Source organism: Psittacula echo (genome assembly GCF_963264785.1).
Source record: "Psittacula echo genome assembly, chromosome: 7".
NCBI classification, from domain to species: domain Eukaryota; kingdom Metazoa; phylum Chordata; class Aves; order Psittaciformes; family Psittacidae; genus Psittacula; species Psittacula echo.
The window spans coordinates 13946101-13966767 of record NC_137740.1 but is presented as its reverse complement, the minus strand read 5'-3'; the positions used below and the strand labels follow the sequence as shown (position 1 = coordinate 13966767).

The following is a 20667-nucleotide window of genomic DNA, read 5'->3' as shown; positions in this document are numbered from 1 at the left end:
TGCCACCCAATGCCTCATTCAACCTGGCCTTGAGCACCACTATGCTATATTAGATGTACTTGTTAACAGTATTTGTGTTTGTTATTTGAGATTTATCAAAAGTTATTGCTTCCACTATAAGTAACCGTACTCTGTAGCCACAGTGACATCACTAGAGTGAAACTATTAAAAAACCCAAAACAAGAAAACCCACAAACCCACCAGAAGTTTACTGCTGCTACACAGGGTAGCCACTGTATCATACTGTAACAGGTTTAAGTATTTAGAGTTCTACCAAAAGAGAAACTTACCTCCCTTAAGCTGATCTTAACAGGATAGATAATATTTGATCCATCTCTCTTGAAGTGAGAATGCGGTTTATCTTTAATGATAAAAACAATATCAGCTGGAATTGTGTTAGGTGTTTCATCGCCTTCTTTTGGAAAAGTGATTTTGGTACCTTCTTTCCATCCTCTTTTTATCTCAATAGTAAGAATTTTGTCCTCTGTTCGGACACTTCTACCATCTGGGTTAAGCCTTTTACGTGAAATCCTCATCCTTTTTGTGCAGCCATGATAGATCTCTTCTAATGACACTTTTAGTTCATGGATTACAGGGGGATCTTGTTTACGACGTAACTGACTACCAACTGTATTTCTTTCCCTTGGAAAACCATTCATACTAAAACTAGTGAAGGATCCAAATGGATCACCATCCACCTCCATGTCTTCAGTGTCTCTGCCACCAGGCATCCTCCTTCCAAAGAAGATCTCAAAAGGATTTGTGCCACCAAAAAAAGCTGCAAATGTAGCATGTGGGTCACCATGGAAGGAGTATCGGAAGGTACCACCCTGTCCATCAGATCCTCCAGCTCCTCCTTTCAAACCTAAGACAAATAAGCAAAGTTAAAAACAAATCTAATATTAGCATAAGCTTTCCTATTGTAGAGTGTAATGATACTGGAACTGATGAGTCAAAAGGTCTTTGCAGTAGAGTAAAAGGTCTCCTTTTCAATGAAGACTCACCAATAGGCTATGCTTGAACAGCAACAAAGTCTGAAGCTCTAGAATGACCTCTACTTCAGAAGAACAAGTATTCCAAACCTCAACTTTTTTTTCCATATGATTGAAGCCAGTTATTCAAAGAATTAGCATCTTAAAACAGAAGACTTGATCTTTTCTTGTTCTGCAAAATCTGTTATGAGTTGCATCCCTCTTCAAGATCACTTCTGGGGAAAATTATGCAGTATCATATGCAACATTATCCATAGTCTCCACAGCTCAGCTTTAACTCTGTGTTAACTAGCTTTACCTCTTTTCCTGTCAGTTTGAGTGAAAACATGCCAATAGTAAAGTAGCCATATGCCTCATTAATGTTCAGTTTAACATCCTAAACTTACCACAGCTTTTGCTCCTATTATATAAAATAGGTAAGAAACATGGGAACTTTTTTCAGTGCAGCCACAAATCACAACAGCTTGAAGTTCCTAAGACCCATTTGGGTACAAAAATCTTGCACATACTGTCACCGTCTCTGTGCAAAACAATCAATGTTCTCAAATAGCTTTGTTCTTTCTCTTCTATCTTCTACAAGGAGAGATTTACATTTCATTTCTTCCAGATAATGATTTCCCTCACAATTCTTACTGAAAGTCCTTTGCATTTCCTGCTCTCTCATTCCAAACACAGCTCAAAATTAATTTTCCTAAATGCCTCTTTTCTAACAGGTGTTCTCTAAGTATTTCTTCCTAATAGTGTTCTCCTGCACTGACCATTTCAAAATACTTTCTCAAGCCTTTATGATGAAAGGCTGAAAGTCTTCTTAATAGATACTTTTATTTCTAAACTTAAAATGTTTGCCTGGTTCGGTTTGTTTGTTTTTTTTTTTCCAGTCTTACACAGCTCAGTACTACAGCTGCTATCCTGCTTCCATAGCCATAAAAATCTGAACACTTACACTAGTGAGGCTTACATTCCCTAAATTTGAAAAAGGGGTTTGGTTTGGGCTTTTTTTGCTGTTTTGGACCTTCTGTGGGCTTAAGCTCAATAGTGGTTAACAACAGCAACCAAGATATTAGGATGAGAATACTTTCCCCATCTCAATACCAGACAATATTACATCACAGACAATAGTACATCCTTCTGTCACACTACAATTAATGTAAAACAAGCAGATCAGTGAATTCAATATGTGATAGTAGACGGACACTTCCTGGAATAGCTAGCTCAAATTTACTGAAGGCACATCAAGTTCCCAGCTGTAAAAACACTGATGTTTCCTCCTTCCTCCCACCCCACCCACTGCCTTTTCCTCACAACTTCCAGTTACACTGAAACAGAAGAGCTCAGAGAGCAACTGAGGCTCAGTAGGTATTTCCAGATTCACCACTCAAAAATCCATAATTCCGTTTAATATTATGTCCCAAATAATCAGAAATCTACATTTTGAACGTCTGTCTTCAAGTATGCAACACTAGGATGCCAAAGGCTGCGATGCTTTACATGCTTTACTTCAAGCTCTTTGGTAAAAGTGACTAAAGTGCTATTTTAGGAAAGTAGATAGGATGAGCTGCTGCACTTATTATGCAAATGAGTAAACAGGTATATGATGATACACTGAAAAGAGGCAGGGGGTGAGAAGGGAAAAGTGCAAGAAGGCAAAAGACTCAAGAAGCAACAATAAGACCTCTAGTATCTACATAAATGCTTTTTTCCTGGGATGTTTCAGTAACAGCATTAAAGCCTTGAACCCATGCACTGGAACAAAAGAAAAAAAAAAAAAATCTTCTCTACGCATCTTCTGTAGAAACTGAAGGTCTTCTATATGAATTTATGGATGTTAATTACATTAAAACCTCTGGATGACAGAGGACCAAATTATTATATATTCATAAGAACCCACAATTTTCCCCAAAGTACTGCTATTTAAGTGTTCTCCTTTATATGGCCCTGAGCAAATGGCAAGGAGTGAGGGGACCTACTTGGCACAACAGAAGTAATTATTTCATGTGGAGTTTCTGATTCTATACATTTAAGGAGAGAGATGTTAATGACTTCCTCTGTTGCTCAATCGTAAGACTGAAAGTCACATTGGTCAAAACAAAAAAAAAAAAAAGTCATCCTCTCCAGATATCCATTTTAGGATAAATATGACATTTCTGAGGCCTCATTCTCTTGGCGTGTTATCACTGTTTACAATTAAAGCTAAAAAATTGTTCTGGTATTTCATGACATCAGCCAAATTCTTTCCTCTCCAGGCAAGAAGCCAAGGACAACTACAGACTGGACACCTGGGCTTCTGCTCAGGACCACCCTACCTAGATCAAGCAGATTACCCTTTAGCAAAAATTTAAGAAATTAATATATCTCTTTCAACTGCACCTCAGAAAGTGCTATGGCAAGGGAAGACAGCAGTAAGTGATCCCAGAAAGCTACTTGTGCGTCATACAAACTTTCAATTCATTAACTTTTTTGTCTGTCAAGTATTTGGGACTTAAAAAAAAGAAAGAAAAAACAACATTAAAAAATAAAACTATATTAGCACTAAAACTCTGAATTCATTTTACATTTAAAAAGCTAATGAGCCGCAGTTCCAAGCAGTTCAAATGCACTGCCTAAAAATCAACACATTTTGCTTCATTTAACATAATGAAAGTGATCAGAGTATAACAGACACATACATACCTTCCTCCCCAAACTGATCATAAATGTCTCTCTTTTTGGGATCACTCAGCACTTCATAAGCTTCTGCAATCTCTTTGAATTTTTCCTCTGCATGAGGAGACTTGTTCTTATCTGGATGCCATTTAAGGGCTTGTTTTCTGTAAGCCTTTTTGATATCCTCTTCAGAAGCTCCCTTTTCAATTCCCAGGATAGAGTAATAATCTTTCCCCATCTTGAGTGTTGGAGAAATTCAGATTTTCCTTGCTATAGAAAAAGCAGTGTCCGGTGTCTTAGCAATGAAGAGATGCTAGAGAAGGAAAAAACAAAAATCAAATTTGGAATCGAAACAAGCAGAACTGTTATAAATCAACACTCTCTAATACGTTAAAGAAACACTAGACAGCTTCTCTGCATTTCATTCCTTCCCCCGTTGCTCATTTATAAATAATTATACACACTGGACAAGACACAGCCCTCTTTAGAGCCCTCCCATCTACAGTACGTGTCTCTGCTCTTTCTAGAACAACAAATAATACAGGACGTCATTTCCCTGACTGCCCCAGCTGAACAGTCAGCACAGCTTTCACTCCCTCTCTCACACATACGCATGCGCATGCATGCACATGCACACACACAAACACACAGAGAAAATGCTGAACTTCTATTTCCTCCCTTCTCAAACAACTAGAAAGTTTAAAGGTTTAACAGTGTGATAGTGCCTTGCACCAGCAGGGCTGAATCCAGGCTGCTCTGAAGACAATTCCCCCAACAGTAATACCATAGCCCATATAAATTAATCATAGCATTTTACTTCACTGTTTCTATAGAGACAGCAGTATATGTAACTGTTTTCTAAACATATCAACACAGATTTGTACTCTTTCCAGCAAAGGCTACAGAGTATTTTTGCACCAAAGTTAACTAGAAAGCTTCAGAAAGCATGACTTAATTTCTTAAAAAATAAAATTAAGCCACCTTCCATCACAGTTGACTGCAGCCATATATAATTAAGCAGTAAGAAATAAAATTTGAGAAGAAAACATCATTCAGTTTACCACAACTCAAGCCACTCAACTGCAGCAGGCCCTGACCTCCTTCTACACAAGAGGTAGTATCAAGACTATTATACAAGTATGGCAATACATCAAGCAGCAACTTTCATCTAATTGGATGTTAGCAACAGAAAAATACCTAGTTTCTATGCATCTGTTTTACAATACATAGTGCAATGAAGTATTTCTCATGCAGAGAGAATGGTATGGAAGCTTCAGCCTGCAAGACTTCTTTTGCATCTTCTTCAAGAGTTATAGGTCAAGAAATTATCACTACTTGTCAGTACGGCAATAAACTTCAAGACTGATGAGACTGTAGAAACACCCCTCCCTGGAACAAAGTATTAAAATGCACCATTTTGGCCATATCTAGAAGTTACCTGTACAAAGACATTTCAAGGCTCAATTATGAAGTTACTTGTGTTAAGACAATTAAGTTCAACTGCCTGCCTTTTAATGATAAAAAAGTTTAAGAAAGCCAGCATATAGCAGCCAAGGGACCATCAAACTCAAGTGAACATTACCCTTCTGATTCCAGGAACATTACAATTTGCTTTCCAGAATCTGCTCTAACTTAAAAGAGGGCTGACAGTGTCACCCCCTGCTATTCCTCACATCCTATCTTTTTCTATTTCTGCAATAGAATTGACTAGATTTCCTCAATGTATCCAGGAATTGCTTAATTTAGATTATTTTTTTAATGAAGACAGAATAAAGATGAGATTACATCACAATATTTGAGAAAGCAAGAACTTTTGCATATCTGTAGTTATTATTTCACATGTACGGAGGCGGAAGGGTACTGAAAGAAGGAATAGGCTGCCAACAAATCTCAGGACTTACTTGCATTTTTGGAACACTGAGAGATACAAGGTTACAGAATCAATCTTTACAGCTAAAGGAGGAAGTTGCTGCTCAGCTCCACATGGAATAAAGCTAGTCTTTTACTAATCACCCTTTTATTTTTCTTTTGAAAGTGCTACTTTTATTAATTTATAATTAGTAGATTATATAAATTCTCACAGACTTGCATCCGAAATTCAGCACTTTCACCGCTATGGAGTTTTGAAAAGCAGGAGGTACAACAGCTTGAATTAAAACCGGGCTTCAGTTGATTTTAGGTACCACTCCCTAGGAAGCTACTTTACTTACACGTGTTAGTGGGCAGTTTTAACCTTACTATGCTCAGGAAATGGTTGCAAATAGGACAAACCACTATCCAAACCCAGCAGTTATGATACTCTGAACTACAACAGGAAACAAACATCATCGCTATTGGTAGTGTAAGATTTAGAGCAGCCTTAAATTCTCTTGCAAAGCTATCAGAGAAAGGAGTTATGCTCACCTATGTTCCCATAGTATGGTTTGAGCAACATCTAGTGGAATTATAACTTGCATCACTTGAAGTACTCCCACCAGCGAGTGTCTGAGAATGATCCCATAACATTTGGGTCACTGTGTTGTCATATAATGGAATTGTCAAGAAAAGCAGTAACTCAGACTAGTTCCAGGATTGTATTTGTCATTATGGTTTCTAAAACCTCTGGTCAATGGAAATGGCAGAGGGTGCATACACTAGTTTAATAAAAACAAGGCATAAGAAGTTTTCCCAATTGAGAATACCATATTAAACAATGATGTCTCCTTTTAAGAATCAAAAGGATACTGAAGGAGCTGCAATTAGCAAAGCTTAGCACTCCCTTTTTCATTAAAAGACACAATGGTCAGGATTTTTTCTTACATCAAGTTTGTCTTCCTTGAATGTCAAAACTTACAAATTCTGGTAACAAAAAAAATTATACTGGGACATTCTGACAATCAATCACAGTGAGTAACTGCTCAGGCATCCTTTCTCTCCCTATAGAGAGGAACATGCTATTCTGGCATCAGTGCCAAGTTACATCGCTAATTAGGTAAGTTATTATCCCAAAATGAAGTCAGGATTTAGAGCAAGATGTACAGCAATGACTACATTACTTCTACTTTCCTACTCTGAAGGGGATCTTCACATCAGAATGAATTCATAGTCTAGAATTTCACATCTTCTAAGAGTTGACAGGATAACTGGAGTGCCACCTTCTAGAAAACATGTTCCTTCTTTTTTTCCCATGCTGAAACCTTTCTTTTCTCACATAATCAGAGAACTTTTGGAAATACATGTAGGCTGCAGTTCCTCTCACATGCTTATTGAGTTCTTCAACCAATTTGTAATAGGAGAGATCTATCTCCCTTAGAAGTAGTGAACACTTTTTAAAATTATTATTATTAGAAGACTAGCATGCACAACATGAACATCTAATGATGGCACTAATTACCATTTGGGTACATCCAGTCATACCATGACATCTTAAGACACCGAAATCCATTCAGTAACTGTGATAAAGTTTTTGCATCTTCCAATCTTCCTCGTATTAGAGCAATTTCAAGGACAGATAATGAATCACAGCTGCTAGATTTTGAGAACTCTAAATATCTGATCTCTGAAATTCTTTTTTGTTCATTTTGTCATTTTATCTCACATTCCTCTTCAGAGGAAAAGAAAAGAAGGAAAATCCTTCATGTACTCTCCACAACAAGGACTTCCGGCATTGCAGACCCTTCGAGTAAGCACAGAAACACAAACCAAAACAGCTTAGGAAAACAAGCCCACTACCACCACCACCAAAACTCCCTTACTTTTACTGCTATAGTCCTATCTTCCGTATATGTTACCATAAACACCTAGAATTTGAAGCACTTAAACTCTCATAGACTGAAAAGATTCCACTTCCAATATGTCTGAATAAGATTTTTATTTTCCGCTTAAATGCCGAGCAAGTGTCCCCTACCTACTTCAGAGTACTGTTGTGGTACTCTTCTTATGCACTGAGAAAGTTAGCAGTCTGTACTTACGCTTCCTTACACTGATATTATTTGTTACAGTCCAAATTAAAATCCAAATATATAAAATCGGAATTTCAGTTCAAGTGCTTGAAAGTCATCTGGGGAAAAAAAAAAAAAAAAAGTGTCTTCAACTATAACAGATTACTAAAAAGCCAAGTAGACAATTTACTAAAGAATTAATAGAATTTTGAAACTGTATAGAACTTGCCCAACTTAAGCCTACTTTCATCTAGAGGATTTTCCATTTTCTTTGATCAAAATCAAGAAAGTAACATTCCACTTTTCGAATACAAGAATTCCTTTTTTAATTTAAAAATGTTTATGAAATTCTAGGGAGCCATAACTTGTTCCTTTGATAGTGCACCTTCACTTCCAAGATTGAGTTTGACTACTTACATTCAGCATTTCACTTGAGTTAGTATTTCAGTGAAATAACTGTGGCTTTAACATATCTTTCCAACTATTCACTCTGAACAACTGTACTTCAACTCGCATACATATGGACAAGTGCTACACATCATTACTTTGGCAGAACAGTGGGAGCAAGGTCATACCACCACCAGGTCTTAGAAGAGTTGCATCGATAGCATTAACTCTGAATTCATTGCTCTCTTTAAAGAAGCCTTCATAAGAACTGAAATTAAGGAAACATTCACAATAACAGTTACACTGAACTGAAATTCTAGATTAATCATAAATTAACACCAGTATAAATTTTTTTTTAAGGAAAAGCTTCTAAGCAGGACGGTACCATTATTCCCTGAAATATATGAGGTTGAATAAAACTGTTCATTATTTCCTATAAATTAAGCCATTTCTTATGCTTCCCTCAACTATTAAACCTCTGAATCAAAACTGAAAAAGACAGGACTAGATCACTGAACAAGTTAAAGAGCAAACAAAACCACAAAGGCAAATTCCAGACAGATCACAACTATAAATACACATGTGCACATAAATGTCAGGGCAGAGGAGCCAAATCCCTCCCCAGAAAAGCTCTTCCACAATTAAGTATCATAGTATTTGCCAACCCACATTGATGAACGGAATAAATTTACACTATCCTTACAATAATTTGAAGAAAGCACATCCATATACAAAAATAAACTATAAGACCATCCGTTATTTTCCCACAGAAAAAGAACGTGACAAAGACTTTTCTCCCCACCATCTTCACCTGTATGTAGTTGTTAAATGAGCTACATTTATACTTTTGGTTTGTGAATAAGACCTTGCACAAGCAAGCCCCATTCATTAATTCATTAGTTTCACTACAGAAGTATTCCGTAGCTAGTTTTATACATAGAAATAAATTCTAGAGTTTACAACAAAAGCAACAAATAGTTGAAATGGTTTTTTTACAGCTAACAAAGTGAGACCTGCAGAGTCCAAGAATCCTTTCTAATCAGTCAACAGCCTTAAAAAAAAAAAAAAAAAAAAAAAAAAGCTTCATTGAGTCACACACTTTACACCCAAGTGACTAACCAAATTTATCAAGTTTGTACTCATTCTCTGGAGAAACATGCTGCTACTATGATGAAAGTAAGAAGTTCATTATACATAAGGATTCTAGGGTTGATTTTACATATAAATAATCATAAAATAAAGTGAAATACCACAAAAACTTAAAAATAATAATAGAGTTACAAAGTTACAATAGACAGTGACACTAACTTTGTTAAGGAGCATTCTTGAGTAGCCCTACAATAATTTTATATTTTCATATTGCACACATTGTGCCTTGGCAACACTTAACTTGTAAAAGATTAAATTTGAAATGCACCCTGAAGCATTGACTAGTTTATGTATTACATAAATCATAAGTTCTTTCCTAAGGCACATGCAACAGTGCAATTTAATGCAATTCACTGACAACAGAAGCTTGCATTAAAAAGACTTGCTGGCTTCTGATTTCCTCACAGATTAAAAAGGAAGAAAAGTAGTGGGATAGGTATAGTCATGCTTTACAAAATTATCTGCCTCCTATTAGACAGATATCTAAGTCACTGTGAAACAGTACTTCATAAGACACATACGTACTATACTTTCTATATTTAAAAAGTCGACAGCATTGTCTGGAAAGAACCGGTCTGATTATTTTTGGTTCAGGAAGAGATATTAAATGAAACTGCAGGATAAAAAGTTATTTAAGACAATTAAATTCATTACATTTCAGTTATACCAGTCCTAGCATCAACAAAAATATTTTATATTGATAGTATTGGTTCTGCTTCAAAATAATGTTTATTATATTCCTGGAATATCATAAAGTTATGCCTCTGCCAGCAAGCCAAAAGACATGTTTTTAAGGTCTTTTGTGGAAAAGCTTACTTTAAACATATATTCCAGAGCTGACATGAATTTATAGCTCAGGTTCAAGTGTTATATCTCAAAATGCATAATGCTATGACCCAGAGATATAATGTTACCACTTCTGAACTTTCAAAATGAATTTTTAAGCCTGTGATTCATGCAGCCTCCAATTTTATTTGGAAGATACATGACAAGACAGCAGGCACTAGCAATTTTTTTTTTATTGGTTTTCTTTTTCTTGTTACTTTTGTAACAATAGACCAAAAACTAGAAACATTATACACAACTGAAAATGCCCATCATATTTTCACATTAAAACTTCCTACTGTTTATTATATATTAAGTTACAGGGTTGTGTTGTTCTCTTCAGAAATTGAGTATTTCTGATACAGACAATGCTAAGAAAAAAAAAATCTAAATCTCAAGTAATATTATATCAAACAGTCACAGCTATCTTCAAAAACACAACAAGGACACTAACAACACATATACACGGATCCCTTATCACCACATAGCAAACTAATATGTCATTAACAAAGAATTGCTTTCTCATACCCAATTCTTGTCTACTAAGTCATAATCGCTACTGTAGCGGAAGAAAAAAATACACTCAGAAGAATTTTCCAGATTTAACTTTCCACTGCTGAGATGGAATGAACATGTTCTTGCAAGCAGGCAAAGTTCTTAGGACTCAGTTATGATGTAACATGTTGATGACAAGGCAACTAATTCCCCCTCACTTCACAATAGTGTGATTAACTACTTCAGTCAAGTACCAGACTGCACTTGGGGGAAAAAATAAAAAGGGAATATCTGAAGTATGGTCACACAAAACAACACAGACACAAAGTATTTTCTTTTACAGATTAAGGCTTCCCTCCTCTGAAAGAATACACAGATTCCACAAGTGTTTTTCTATTCCTTACTTAGATTCAGTGTCCAGTTCCCACCCACATAAATTTCTGTAAAGGACTCTTCATCAAAACAGTTGATTGGTCAACCAGGAAAAATGCCAATCAAGCAAAACATTTAATAGGTTCCCTCATATTACTGACTACGCCTATTTACCACACTATCACAAACTTCAAGTAGCAAACAACACTGCTGCCACACACTTTTGTAAACCTCTATATGGAGAAGTGTACCGTGTTGGTAAGGAGAAATATCTTCTTCCTGTTACTACAAAAAAAAAAAAAAAAAAAATTGCATTCGTAAGGAAGCTGAAGTTCCTTTCCCTCTAAGAAATCATTCTATTTTGATAAGTTTTGCACAATTTACTATTAAGATACCAGCTTGGGGCAAAGAAATCAGAAAAATAGAGTAGTCAAAGTTCCTCCTTTCAATTTGACATGTAAATCTGGATATTCGTCCTAACTACTTTTGGCTCTGACTCCTGTCACACTCACAAATTTATCAAGGACTCAAAGAATTCTGTCCTGAAACAACCCATATGCAAATAAAGAATCAGACTTAATCAGATATTTATCACACTGTACCGGTCAGATTTCCGACTCCTTTGTCACCAACCTTCCTATGTTGGTTGTGTAACAAGTAAAGATATTTAATATTATGAACAGCTTGAGGCTTTGTAATCATTCAGTTTCCCTCCAACACTAGTTGCTTTTTATTTGAATGTATTAAGCTTTATAGCCTTTCCAGTAATTGTTTTAAGAAACAACATACTGCTGTACAACATACAATGCAAGTCTTTCAGATTCTCAGATGCTAACATACTCAGACCCCGAATATGTTTTAAATATTGTCACACAGGAGTATTTTATTGGTTATACATATGCCCCAGGCTTCCATGTTACACTGTGTTCTCACCACAAATAGTATACCACATAACAAAGTAGATATTGTTTATAAAACGTAAAAAAATTGCTGACTAATTTTGACCAGTGTGAAAAAGCAAACAAGATTGCTTGGTAGCCAGCAAAAGCAGCCAAAGAAGTGCCAGGAAGTAGCAGGTAAGGAACTGAGAACAAAACAGAAAACATTTTAATATCATATGAACAGTACAGTACATCTACAACATAACCTGGTGCAGTTCTGTTCCCCTCAACTCCCCAAAACCAAGTATGTGTTGGGGTTTTTTTAAACATGTTCAGAAAAGGACCATAAAAAATAAAGATATGCAAATGCTCACACATGAGAAACAACTGAGGAGGCCTGAGCTCTTCAGTCTGTAAAGCCAGAAGTCACAAAGGTCTACAAGATCTACAAATGATGGAGAAAGGAGGAGGAGGCATGAACTGTTCATGGCCTACTCCCATCTAAGCCAGAGCCACCATGTGAAACTAGTGGAAGCCAGTTTCAACAATAAAATTAAGAAGCAATACAAGTGATAGAATTACCTGCTAAAGGACACTCAAAACTCAGTGGGACAAAAGTTTCAAAACTCAAAAGTTTCAGTGGGACACTGAAAAAGTATAGAAGAGATTCACTGTTTCTCGACAGAGAAGCCAGAGCAGGAATTCCCTGAGCTGCAAGTATCTGGAAGCCTAGGAGAAGAGATTCAGAGCAGCCCTGCAGAGAAGGACTTTGGGGTGTTGGTCGATGAAAAAATGAACATGAGCTGGCAGTGTGCGCTCGCAGCCCAGAAAGCCAACCGTATCCTGGGCTGCATCAAAAGGAGTGCGACCAGCAGGTTGAAGCAGGTGATCCTGCCCCTCTCCTCTGCTCTCATGAGACCTCACTTGGAGTATTGTGTGCAGTTCTGGTGTCCTCAACATAAACAGGACATGGAACTGTTGGAACAAGTCCAGAGGAGGGCCACGAGGATGATCAGGGGACTGGAGCACCTCCCATATGAAGACAGGCTGAGAAAGTTGGGGCTGTTCAGCCTGGAGAAGAGAAGGCTGTGTGGAGACCTCATAGCAGCCTTCCAGTATCTGAAGGGGGCCTACAAGGGTGCTGGGGATGGACTATTCATCAGGGACTGTAGTGACAGGACAAGTGGTAACGGATTCAAACTTAAACAGGGGAAGTTTAGATTGGATATAAGGAAGAAATTCTTTACTGAGAGGGTGGTGAGTCACTGGAATGGGTTGCCCAGGGAGGTTGTGAATGCTCCATCCTTGGTGGTGTTCAAGGCCAGGTTGGATGAGGCCTTGGGTGGCATGGTTTAGTGTGGGGTGTCCCTGCCCATGGAAGGGGGGTTGGAACTAGATGATCTTAAGGTCCTTTCCAACCTTTATTCTATTCTATAAGGGCGAAAAGACAACTACCTGTTTCCTTTGTTCTAACTTTCCCAGAAGCATCTACTTACGGCCACTTTCAAATGCAAATTAGTGGGCTAAACAAACCACTTAATGGACAACCAGTTCAGAGATCTCAAGATGAGCACCTTCATTAGATTCATTAAAATCTCAATGTAATGTAATTGAGCCACTTCCTCGTTGGACAGAATGAACACTTTCTAACGCAGAAGCTTAAAATGTGAGCACTGGCATTATGTTAGTCAACCTCAGAGACACACAGGTGCTGTATGGGTTCAGCCAAGTGCTAGAGGTCTTCTCCACCCAACATCTTAGAAGGGAAGTGTTTGAGTACTCTTTATTCTAACATGCTTCCTTGCCATAAAACTGGAGTATTGTTTTGCATATGTAAAAAAAAAAAAAAAAGTAATACTGCCAGGAGGGTTGGTGGGAGCTTTTGCTTTGCTTTTTCAGGTTGGGTTTTTTTTTCTGGTTGGTTGTTTTTTGGTTGTGGGTTTCTTTGATTTTTGCTGGGGTTTTTTTGGTGGTTTTTTGGTTTTTTGTTGGGTTTTTTTGGGGGAGGGTCGGGGTGTTTTGTTGGGGTTTTTGGTTTGTTGGGGTTTTTAATGTACATACACTACAGGCATGTTACTTAAAACTGAACTGAAATTACAATCCAGGGTACCACCTGCAACCATATTGCCTCCTCTTTCTCTCCTACCACCTCTCCACCTGTTCCTATGAAACAAGTATATAAAAAGGACATGTAGACCTCTGCCCTCATTCTCCTACCTGCAGATTTGTTTACTATATAAAGCTCGGAAAATAAGCAATAAATATTAAGTATATCTGTACTGTTTTCCATCTAAGTGACATAGAGGGGTGTTGTTTACAATAAACAGACTTTTTTAGAACAGGTACTTAGTAACACGTATAAAGATGTTTCTAATATTCCTGTTTTCAGTAAAAGTGAGGCTTAATTTGACATAGCATTCACTGGATTCGGCCCTACTCCTGAAGAACAGAAGGGACCAAAATCTCCCCTAAAACCATAGAGACAGAATAGCAAACTCATACACTACTCCTGCAGTCCTACATTCTCCATCCCACAGACCAGAGCCAGCTGGCACAAACCAAAGTAATACTCACTGTGGGCTAGCTGAGACTGGACACAAGGCCAGCCAGCTCAGACCCTGAGAACTAAGGTTGGCTCCCTACCAGTTCTTCCACCAAAAGAACCCTGGTGTAGGAGAACTTCTGTGACCTAATAGTAGTGGTATGTACTGATTAACAGGAAAAGGACAATGGAAAAAATAGTGTTAGTTTCCACAATAACCCTTGCTGACTTTCCTTCAAGAAATTGGAACGGAAAAAAATTGTTTTAAAGGCATTTTAAAATACATTAATTTCAATACCCTACATAAAATTAGTTATCACAGTTACCTTATCACCCAGGAAACATTAAGATAGGCAGGCTGTTTAGTATAATATTTCAGTGGAAGTAGCATACAACAGCTCCTCTTTTAGCCTTTCACCTGTAGATAAAGGAGGGTGACACCTCTAACAATTTACTGGTGTTCACCTTAAATATGGTAGCGATCCTGTTATTCACAACAAGGGAATCTTTAAGGGGTTTCTTTCCCCAAACAATATAATTAACAACCTGCTGTTTCAGCAAAGCAGCAGCAGCAGAGCATTCAGGGCACCTGTAGAATAAAGACAGTCCTTACAGTTTAGCTCTTACTAAAAATCTCTGAGAAGCTGGCACTTGCACAACTCAGATATGACCTGCTCTGAACCCGAAGTCTTTCTTTCCAATGCTTCTCAGCCTATCACTAAGCATTTCGAATCATTCTATTTAAAAAAAATAAAACCAGCCCCAACACACTGCCAGTTTGGAACATTCACTAATGGAACATAATACATTACAGAAATATTTTCCTACTGGTGAAGATGCTCAACAGGTTTAAACTGAAGACCGATACGTTCATCTAGAGTTTTATCACTACTTCAGTCATGTTCCATAAGTAAGGAACAGAGAAGTCATGTCTGCAAGTTATTTTTTCCTCCTTGTTTTCTGACACAATTGAAAAACTATCAGAAAACAGAACAGCTGAGAGAAAAATATGAATAAAACATGATACTGATCACAGTTGTGGATCACATGTAAGAGGGTGAAGGGTAGATTGAAGATACCTGTGCAATCCCTATCCACACTCTACTTGATGGTTCCCTCCAATAGAAAAAAAAAAAAAAAAAGCTATTTTATCAGTCTTGATGAAGAAACCAACTGCAAAAACAAGTAAATCCACTTGGAAAAGTGACTCAGCTACACTGTATTGTTTTTAATTGTCATTATACTCCAAAAAGATGAAAGTTATTAATTCATTACCAAATAAGGAACTGTACACATTTTTGCCGTGGACATGTGATCACACTGTTCTTACATAAGCAAAAGTAGACTGTCACACTCAATGCTTTTTCTGGAGTGTGCTGGTCGAAATCCCACCCAGCTGCTGATTCACGCAGCTAGTTTCACATGCAAGGCTGAAAACACACATGCTTAACTGCTGCATAAAGACAAGAATTGGTAAAGATGTCAGAACAACTGTTTAACCTGAAAGAACATATATCAGTAAGAATGTACTTCTGTTCACCTACAGGAGACAGAAATAAAGGCAGCCCTAGTTATAAGAATGTTCTGTAATAAAAGCCGAAATAGTTGCTCTTTACTTTTTCAAATGTTTCAACCATAGCTTAAATCAGGTTTCTTTATATTCTCTACAGGAAATACCCATCCATAGTCAAAAGATTTACAGGTGTATGGTCTTCTGTTTAAGCTAAACTTACGGAACCTCCTGTTTTCTTGCTCTTCACTCACATCAATTCCAAGTCAACGCAGCATCATAACTGAGGGCTCATTTTTAAATACAACTGGGCTTTTAACTATTACACAAAGATACTTTTAACCACCTGATACTGAAGGGGCAGTCAGACTACAACATTCTCTAAGCTGTCTTTGGATATTGATTTATTGAAGAAAAATATCCTTGCACATTCACAAACTTCACTACAAACAATTCTTTTCCCCAGAACATGTATGTAACCCTACCAACAAAGTTTAAGAGGATTTTCAGTCATAATCACAGTTTTATGGACTGAAGGGATTAGTAATTTAAAACTTCAAAACCAACCCTTCAGTTTTTCCTTCCTTCCTCATCCTCGGGTGACATTTACCTTTCTATGCACTTTCTTTTGGGTTTTTTTTACACTGATACATGCACAGTTAGGTTAAAAATAAGGTGCTCTGACTCTCAAATTAACAAATACAATTGTTAGATATAATTTAACAGCATCAGAAAGAATACTAGTAGGGATCAGGCCTATGTAATTAGGAAGTACACCAATCTATAAAGAATAAAGTTTTTCACACCTTGAGATTAGAATTCTGAACATTACTGCCTAATTTAATAAAAATATGTATTTATAGGCTTATTAACAACTTGTAGGCACAATTTTCAGTGCTCTGTTGACAGAGGGATACATTCTATCCTTGACAGCTACTACACCAGTATTTGCTCTCCCTTTCCCAGTCCCCAGCTCTGCTTTTCCTAATTCTCATTCATATTCAACTTCCATGCCTTAGCTCCATCAACTAATTTAAAGTGAGGCCTTTCACACTTTCTTCCCACCATTTTCCACCATCTGGGAGGAGTTTGCAAATGTCACAGCAAACAGATTCTGAGCTCCCAAAGTTTTCTTTCCCATGACATCCACGCAAAAACATCCACACACACCCCCCCCCCAACAAGTCAGAATCTGAACACTGACGACCACATTATCACGCTGACTCATATTATCCAACTGCCTTTTGTACTACATTCTTTCTATATAGTGATCCACACTGTCTCATTGCATACTTCAGCAGTATTTAAGGAAGACGTGCATGCTCTCAGATCTACTCTTCAGTATTTGTGACACACCTAATAAAATTTAATAGCCTTCTGTAAGTCAGTCAAAATCCTAGTCACATCAATCAGCCTTTTACTGCTCAACTGTTCTCAAGCCCAGAATCAAATCTGCTGGTAGACATCAACAGCACCCTTAGGGCAAAGCCCCCTTCTTCCCTTTAAAGTTTTACTATTAAATTTCCTTTCAGCAGCTCCAACCCAATTCTAGCTTTAAATCAAAATACACAAGATTCACAAGAGTAAAATGCGCAAGACAAATGCTCTAAGCAATCTACAGTATTTCTACAGCTTTTCTTCAAATACTTAATACAGTAAAACTGTTTTGCTAAGTGCAGCATTACTAAATGTAAGCCAGGACTCCAAATCTCTCAAGATTTTTGAAACTTACTATATAAAAATTGGTACAGAGGGGACCAGATATGGGCTTAGGGAGCAAATTCACTCTTGCTCTTCTCCCAGAAACCAAGAAAAAAGCTGCATTATCATCACTGAGTGAAGGCAGATGTGACAGCAGCTGCCGCAGAGCAGGCTGCCCCTCCTCTTCAACATTTCCACCTTCTCACACAAATACTTTTTCCTACCCCCTCCAATTCCTCAGTAACAAACCATGCCTCTGCATCTGTCTAGAATGAAGCATAATAGGAGTATTTGCTGACTAGGTAGGAAGACAACTGGCCATCACTTAGATCACCCTGTGTAGGTGATCTAAGTTGGTGAATTCTGCACAGTAATATTATTTCAGTCCTAAGAACTGTTCCACTTGACCCCCATCTCTCTCAAAAGAGAACTTACTTATGAACATTATATACGTTTTGTAGCTAGTCTAAGTTATGCTTAATATTACGGGTTTTCTATCAATACATTCTCTTTCAGATCCAATTTGTATATCTGAAATTTGTAATTACTTCTTCAGTGCACATATGGTAAATATGAAAGCTCATGACAGATCAACAGCTGTTAGGATATAGAGAACATGCTGAATCTTTTCTCAGTAGTTACATAAGGGAGTTTTCTACTAGTAACATTGCAGATCCTGGACAGTCTTTGCCAGTGCAGGAGCATGAACTGACTGTTAGAACCCAAATTGCTTGATTTAAATCTCCTAAAGTGATGAAATCATCAGAAAACAACTGCAAATTTCCTCACACCAGCAATGACTTGCAGGAAGCAGAAGCAGGCAGATGTAAAGCTATCACAATGGTTATCCTTCTCTGATAGAGACCATAATCACTTTTCCTACAGAGGTGTTTAATGTACTGAGGCAAAGGTAAACAAAACATGGTACCCAGAGAGTTGCAGAGGCAACTTAATAAGAAACAGTTTATGATCCTGTGAGAGGTCTCCTTACTTGTCCTAGCAAACCACTTCTTTCAGGACTGCCTTATCCTCTGTTCTGGTCACCAGAGATCAAAGTTGAAGTTAATTGTTAAAGAGGAAAAAAAAACAAAAACAGAAAAAAACCACAATATACACCACCACCAAAACAAAAAAAACTAAAAAAAAAAAAAAAAAACCTGGGAAAAAAAAATAAAAAAAAAAAACCCTACACACAAAACCCAACAAAAACGCAAAAACAACCACAGAACTAAATGTGAGCATGCACTGAAGTGTCTTGGTTTATGCAGAGGATTTGGGTCAGTTCCACACTTCCACATTTATGCTTTTGCAATACCTGAAACAAGGCAATTTAAAAAATTTAAAATACCCTGACTAACTTTTGGTAGAAGTAAGGATTCCTTCACACACACAATATTTGATTAAAAACAACTCAAAACCACACAAATGTGGGGGTTTTTTGCTTATGTTTTAGTGTTAACCTCCCCCCAAACTATCTATTACTTAAGCCTATGACAATCCACACTATACATAAAGTTCTCTGACTTTGTTGGATTTTTCATTTAAAGTACCTGTTTCTCAGTAATCATATCTACCAGAATGCTCTAGTCTAATGATTACTGAATAAAACCTAACAACTATGGCCTGTAAACCATGACAGATGTCATTTTCTGACAAGTTTAGTTAAGGGAGACAGCTTCCTCCAACCTCTAACAGAAATACTGAAAGACATTTTAAAATTCCATACTCTGTTACCTCTTATGTCTTTCACTAATTAATAAAATTCTGAAAGTGGTAGACTACTATACTTTCCTCTTTAGTAAGGGGAAGTTACTGTAGAAGTGAGGCTTATTTTACACAGCAAAACCAAAGTTCTCATGCTCTAGCAGCACAGTGCAAACGCCTGCCTACCAATACACCACATTTAATTTCTTAGAAGGCAAATTTCAGAAAACAGGCAATGAGTAATTTTTGCAAGTAAGAAAGCAGAATAACCTGATACGTGCTGTTACCAGTCAGCAATGCACTTGAAAAAATATTGCAGTTAGCACTCGGTGTTAAGTGGTTAGATCTTCACCCCACTCCATTAAGATATTAAAAAGAAGGAATTAATCCCATAGGGTAATTTTCTCTACAGAAGTAACATTTAATAAAAGGAAATAAAAAGTGCTTAAGCGATACAGGTTCCTAGCAGATAGGTTCTAAGTGCCATCATGGGAAATACAGATAGAAGTAACTCTTACATTGCTGATAAAGGTCATTAGATTAGGAACAATGAAAATAACGGCTTAATATTTATACAGATTTAAGATCTTACTCCCCTGTAATCTGCTAAATTTGATGTTCTATCTGAAGGCCCAAGAAATACAGTAACTTCAAGAATCATATATATACTAAACATCTCAGCTTTCAAATGAAGCATCACCTCATGCTGTGGTAAAAAGCTGATAAAAAATTCAAAATTGACATTCACTTATCAGTTGTTTACAAATGCAACTAGAATGTTTGTAGTCCCACCCAAGAGTGTTTTTATTAGCCCAAGGCATTATAACTGCTTGAAAATAGCAATATTATACAGTTAAAGCCCTTCTTACATAATTTAACAAGAATTACTTGCCCATTTCATAAACATAAAAAGCAAAGAACATAGACCCTCCACATTCAGTAAGTAAAGAGCCAAAAAAGGCATAGCCTTTTATGTATTAGCCAGTATTAGCTTCAGTGCCTCACAGTCAACTATTGCTCAACTTATTGATTTGTACAGCATGGCCGGTATACATAGACAAATTCTCAGTAACAAAGAAAATGAAAAAATAGTTCAAGGTCAAAGTGTTGCTTAGAAATGGCAGAGTTAAGCATAAAAAGTAAGTTCCCACTTTCCAAACTCATTTTTGCTTCCCCCCTGCCCTCCCCAGCTAACTCAGCTACATTAACGGAAGGTATATGATAATTCTCTTGAACAGGCTTTTTCAGCCTAAGTATCACAGCAGCAAATTTCACCTAGCTCTAATTATATAGCTCTAATTATTTCACCTAGCTCTAATTATATTATATTATATAAACGCCTAAAAGCATGAACGAATTCTGATTTTGTGGAATGTATTTATCTTAAAACCCTTTTGAGCTATAGTACTTCAAAAGTTTTACAGAATGAAAAAAAAAAAAAAACTAGCATATGTTCTCAGCTTCCTCTGATGGAGTTATCTGGGCAGAAAGTGCAGTATAATCTGACTTTAGCAGCAGTAGTTAGTCTTACTAAGATGATTCATTT

General features: G+C 37.0%; 1 protein-coding gene across 4 annotated transcripts in view; it reads right to left on the bottom strand.

The window, feature by feature from the left end:
- Positions 1 to 20667, bottom strand: part of DNAJB4 (DnaJ heat shock protein family (Hsp40) member B4) — a 36308-nt gene that overhangs the window by 5340 nt on the left and 10301 nt on the right. For 3 of the 4 annotated variants that reach the window (XM_080623336.1, XM_080623335.1, XM_080623338.1), the window contains exons 2-3: positions 3663 to 3948; positions 291 to 865 (exon numbers count right to left, since the gene is read on the bottom strand). In XM_080623336.1, the coding sequence (XP_080479462.1) occupies positions 291 to 865; positions 3663 to 3873 (786 nt within the window). In that variant the 5' untranslated portion in view covers positions 3874 to 3948. Of the gene's footprint in view, positions 1 to 290; positions 866 to 3662; positions 3949 to 7585; positions 7675 to 20667 lie in introns of all 4 variants that reach the window. The other variant, XM_080623337.1, reaches the window with a different exon arrangement.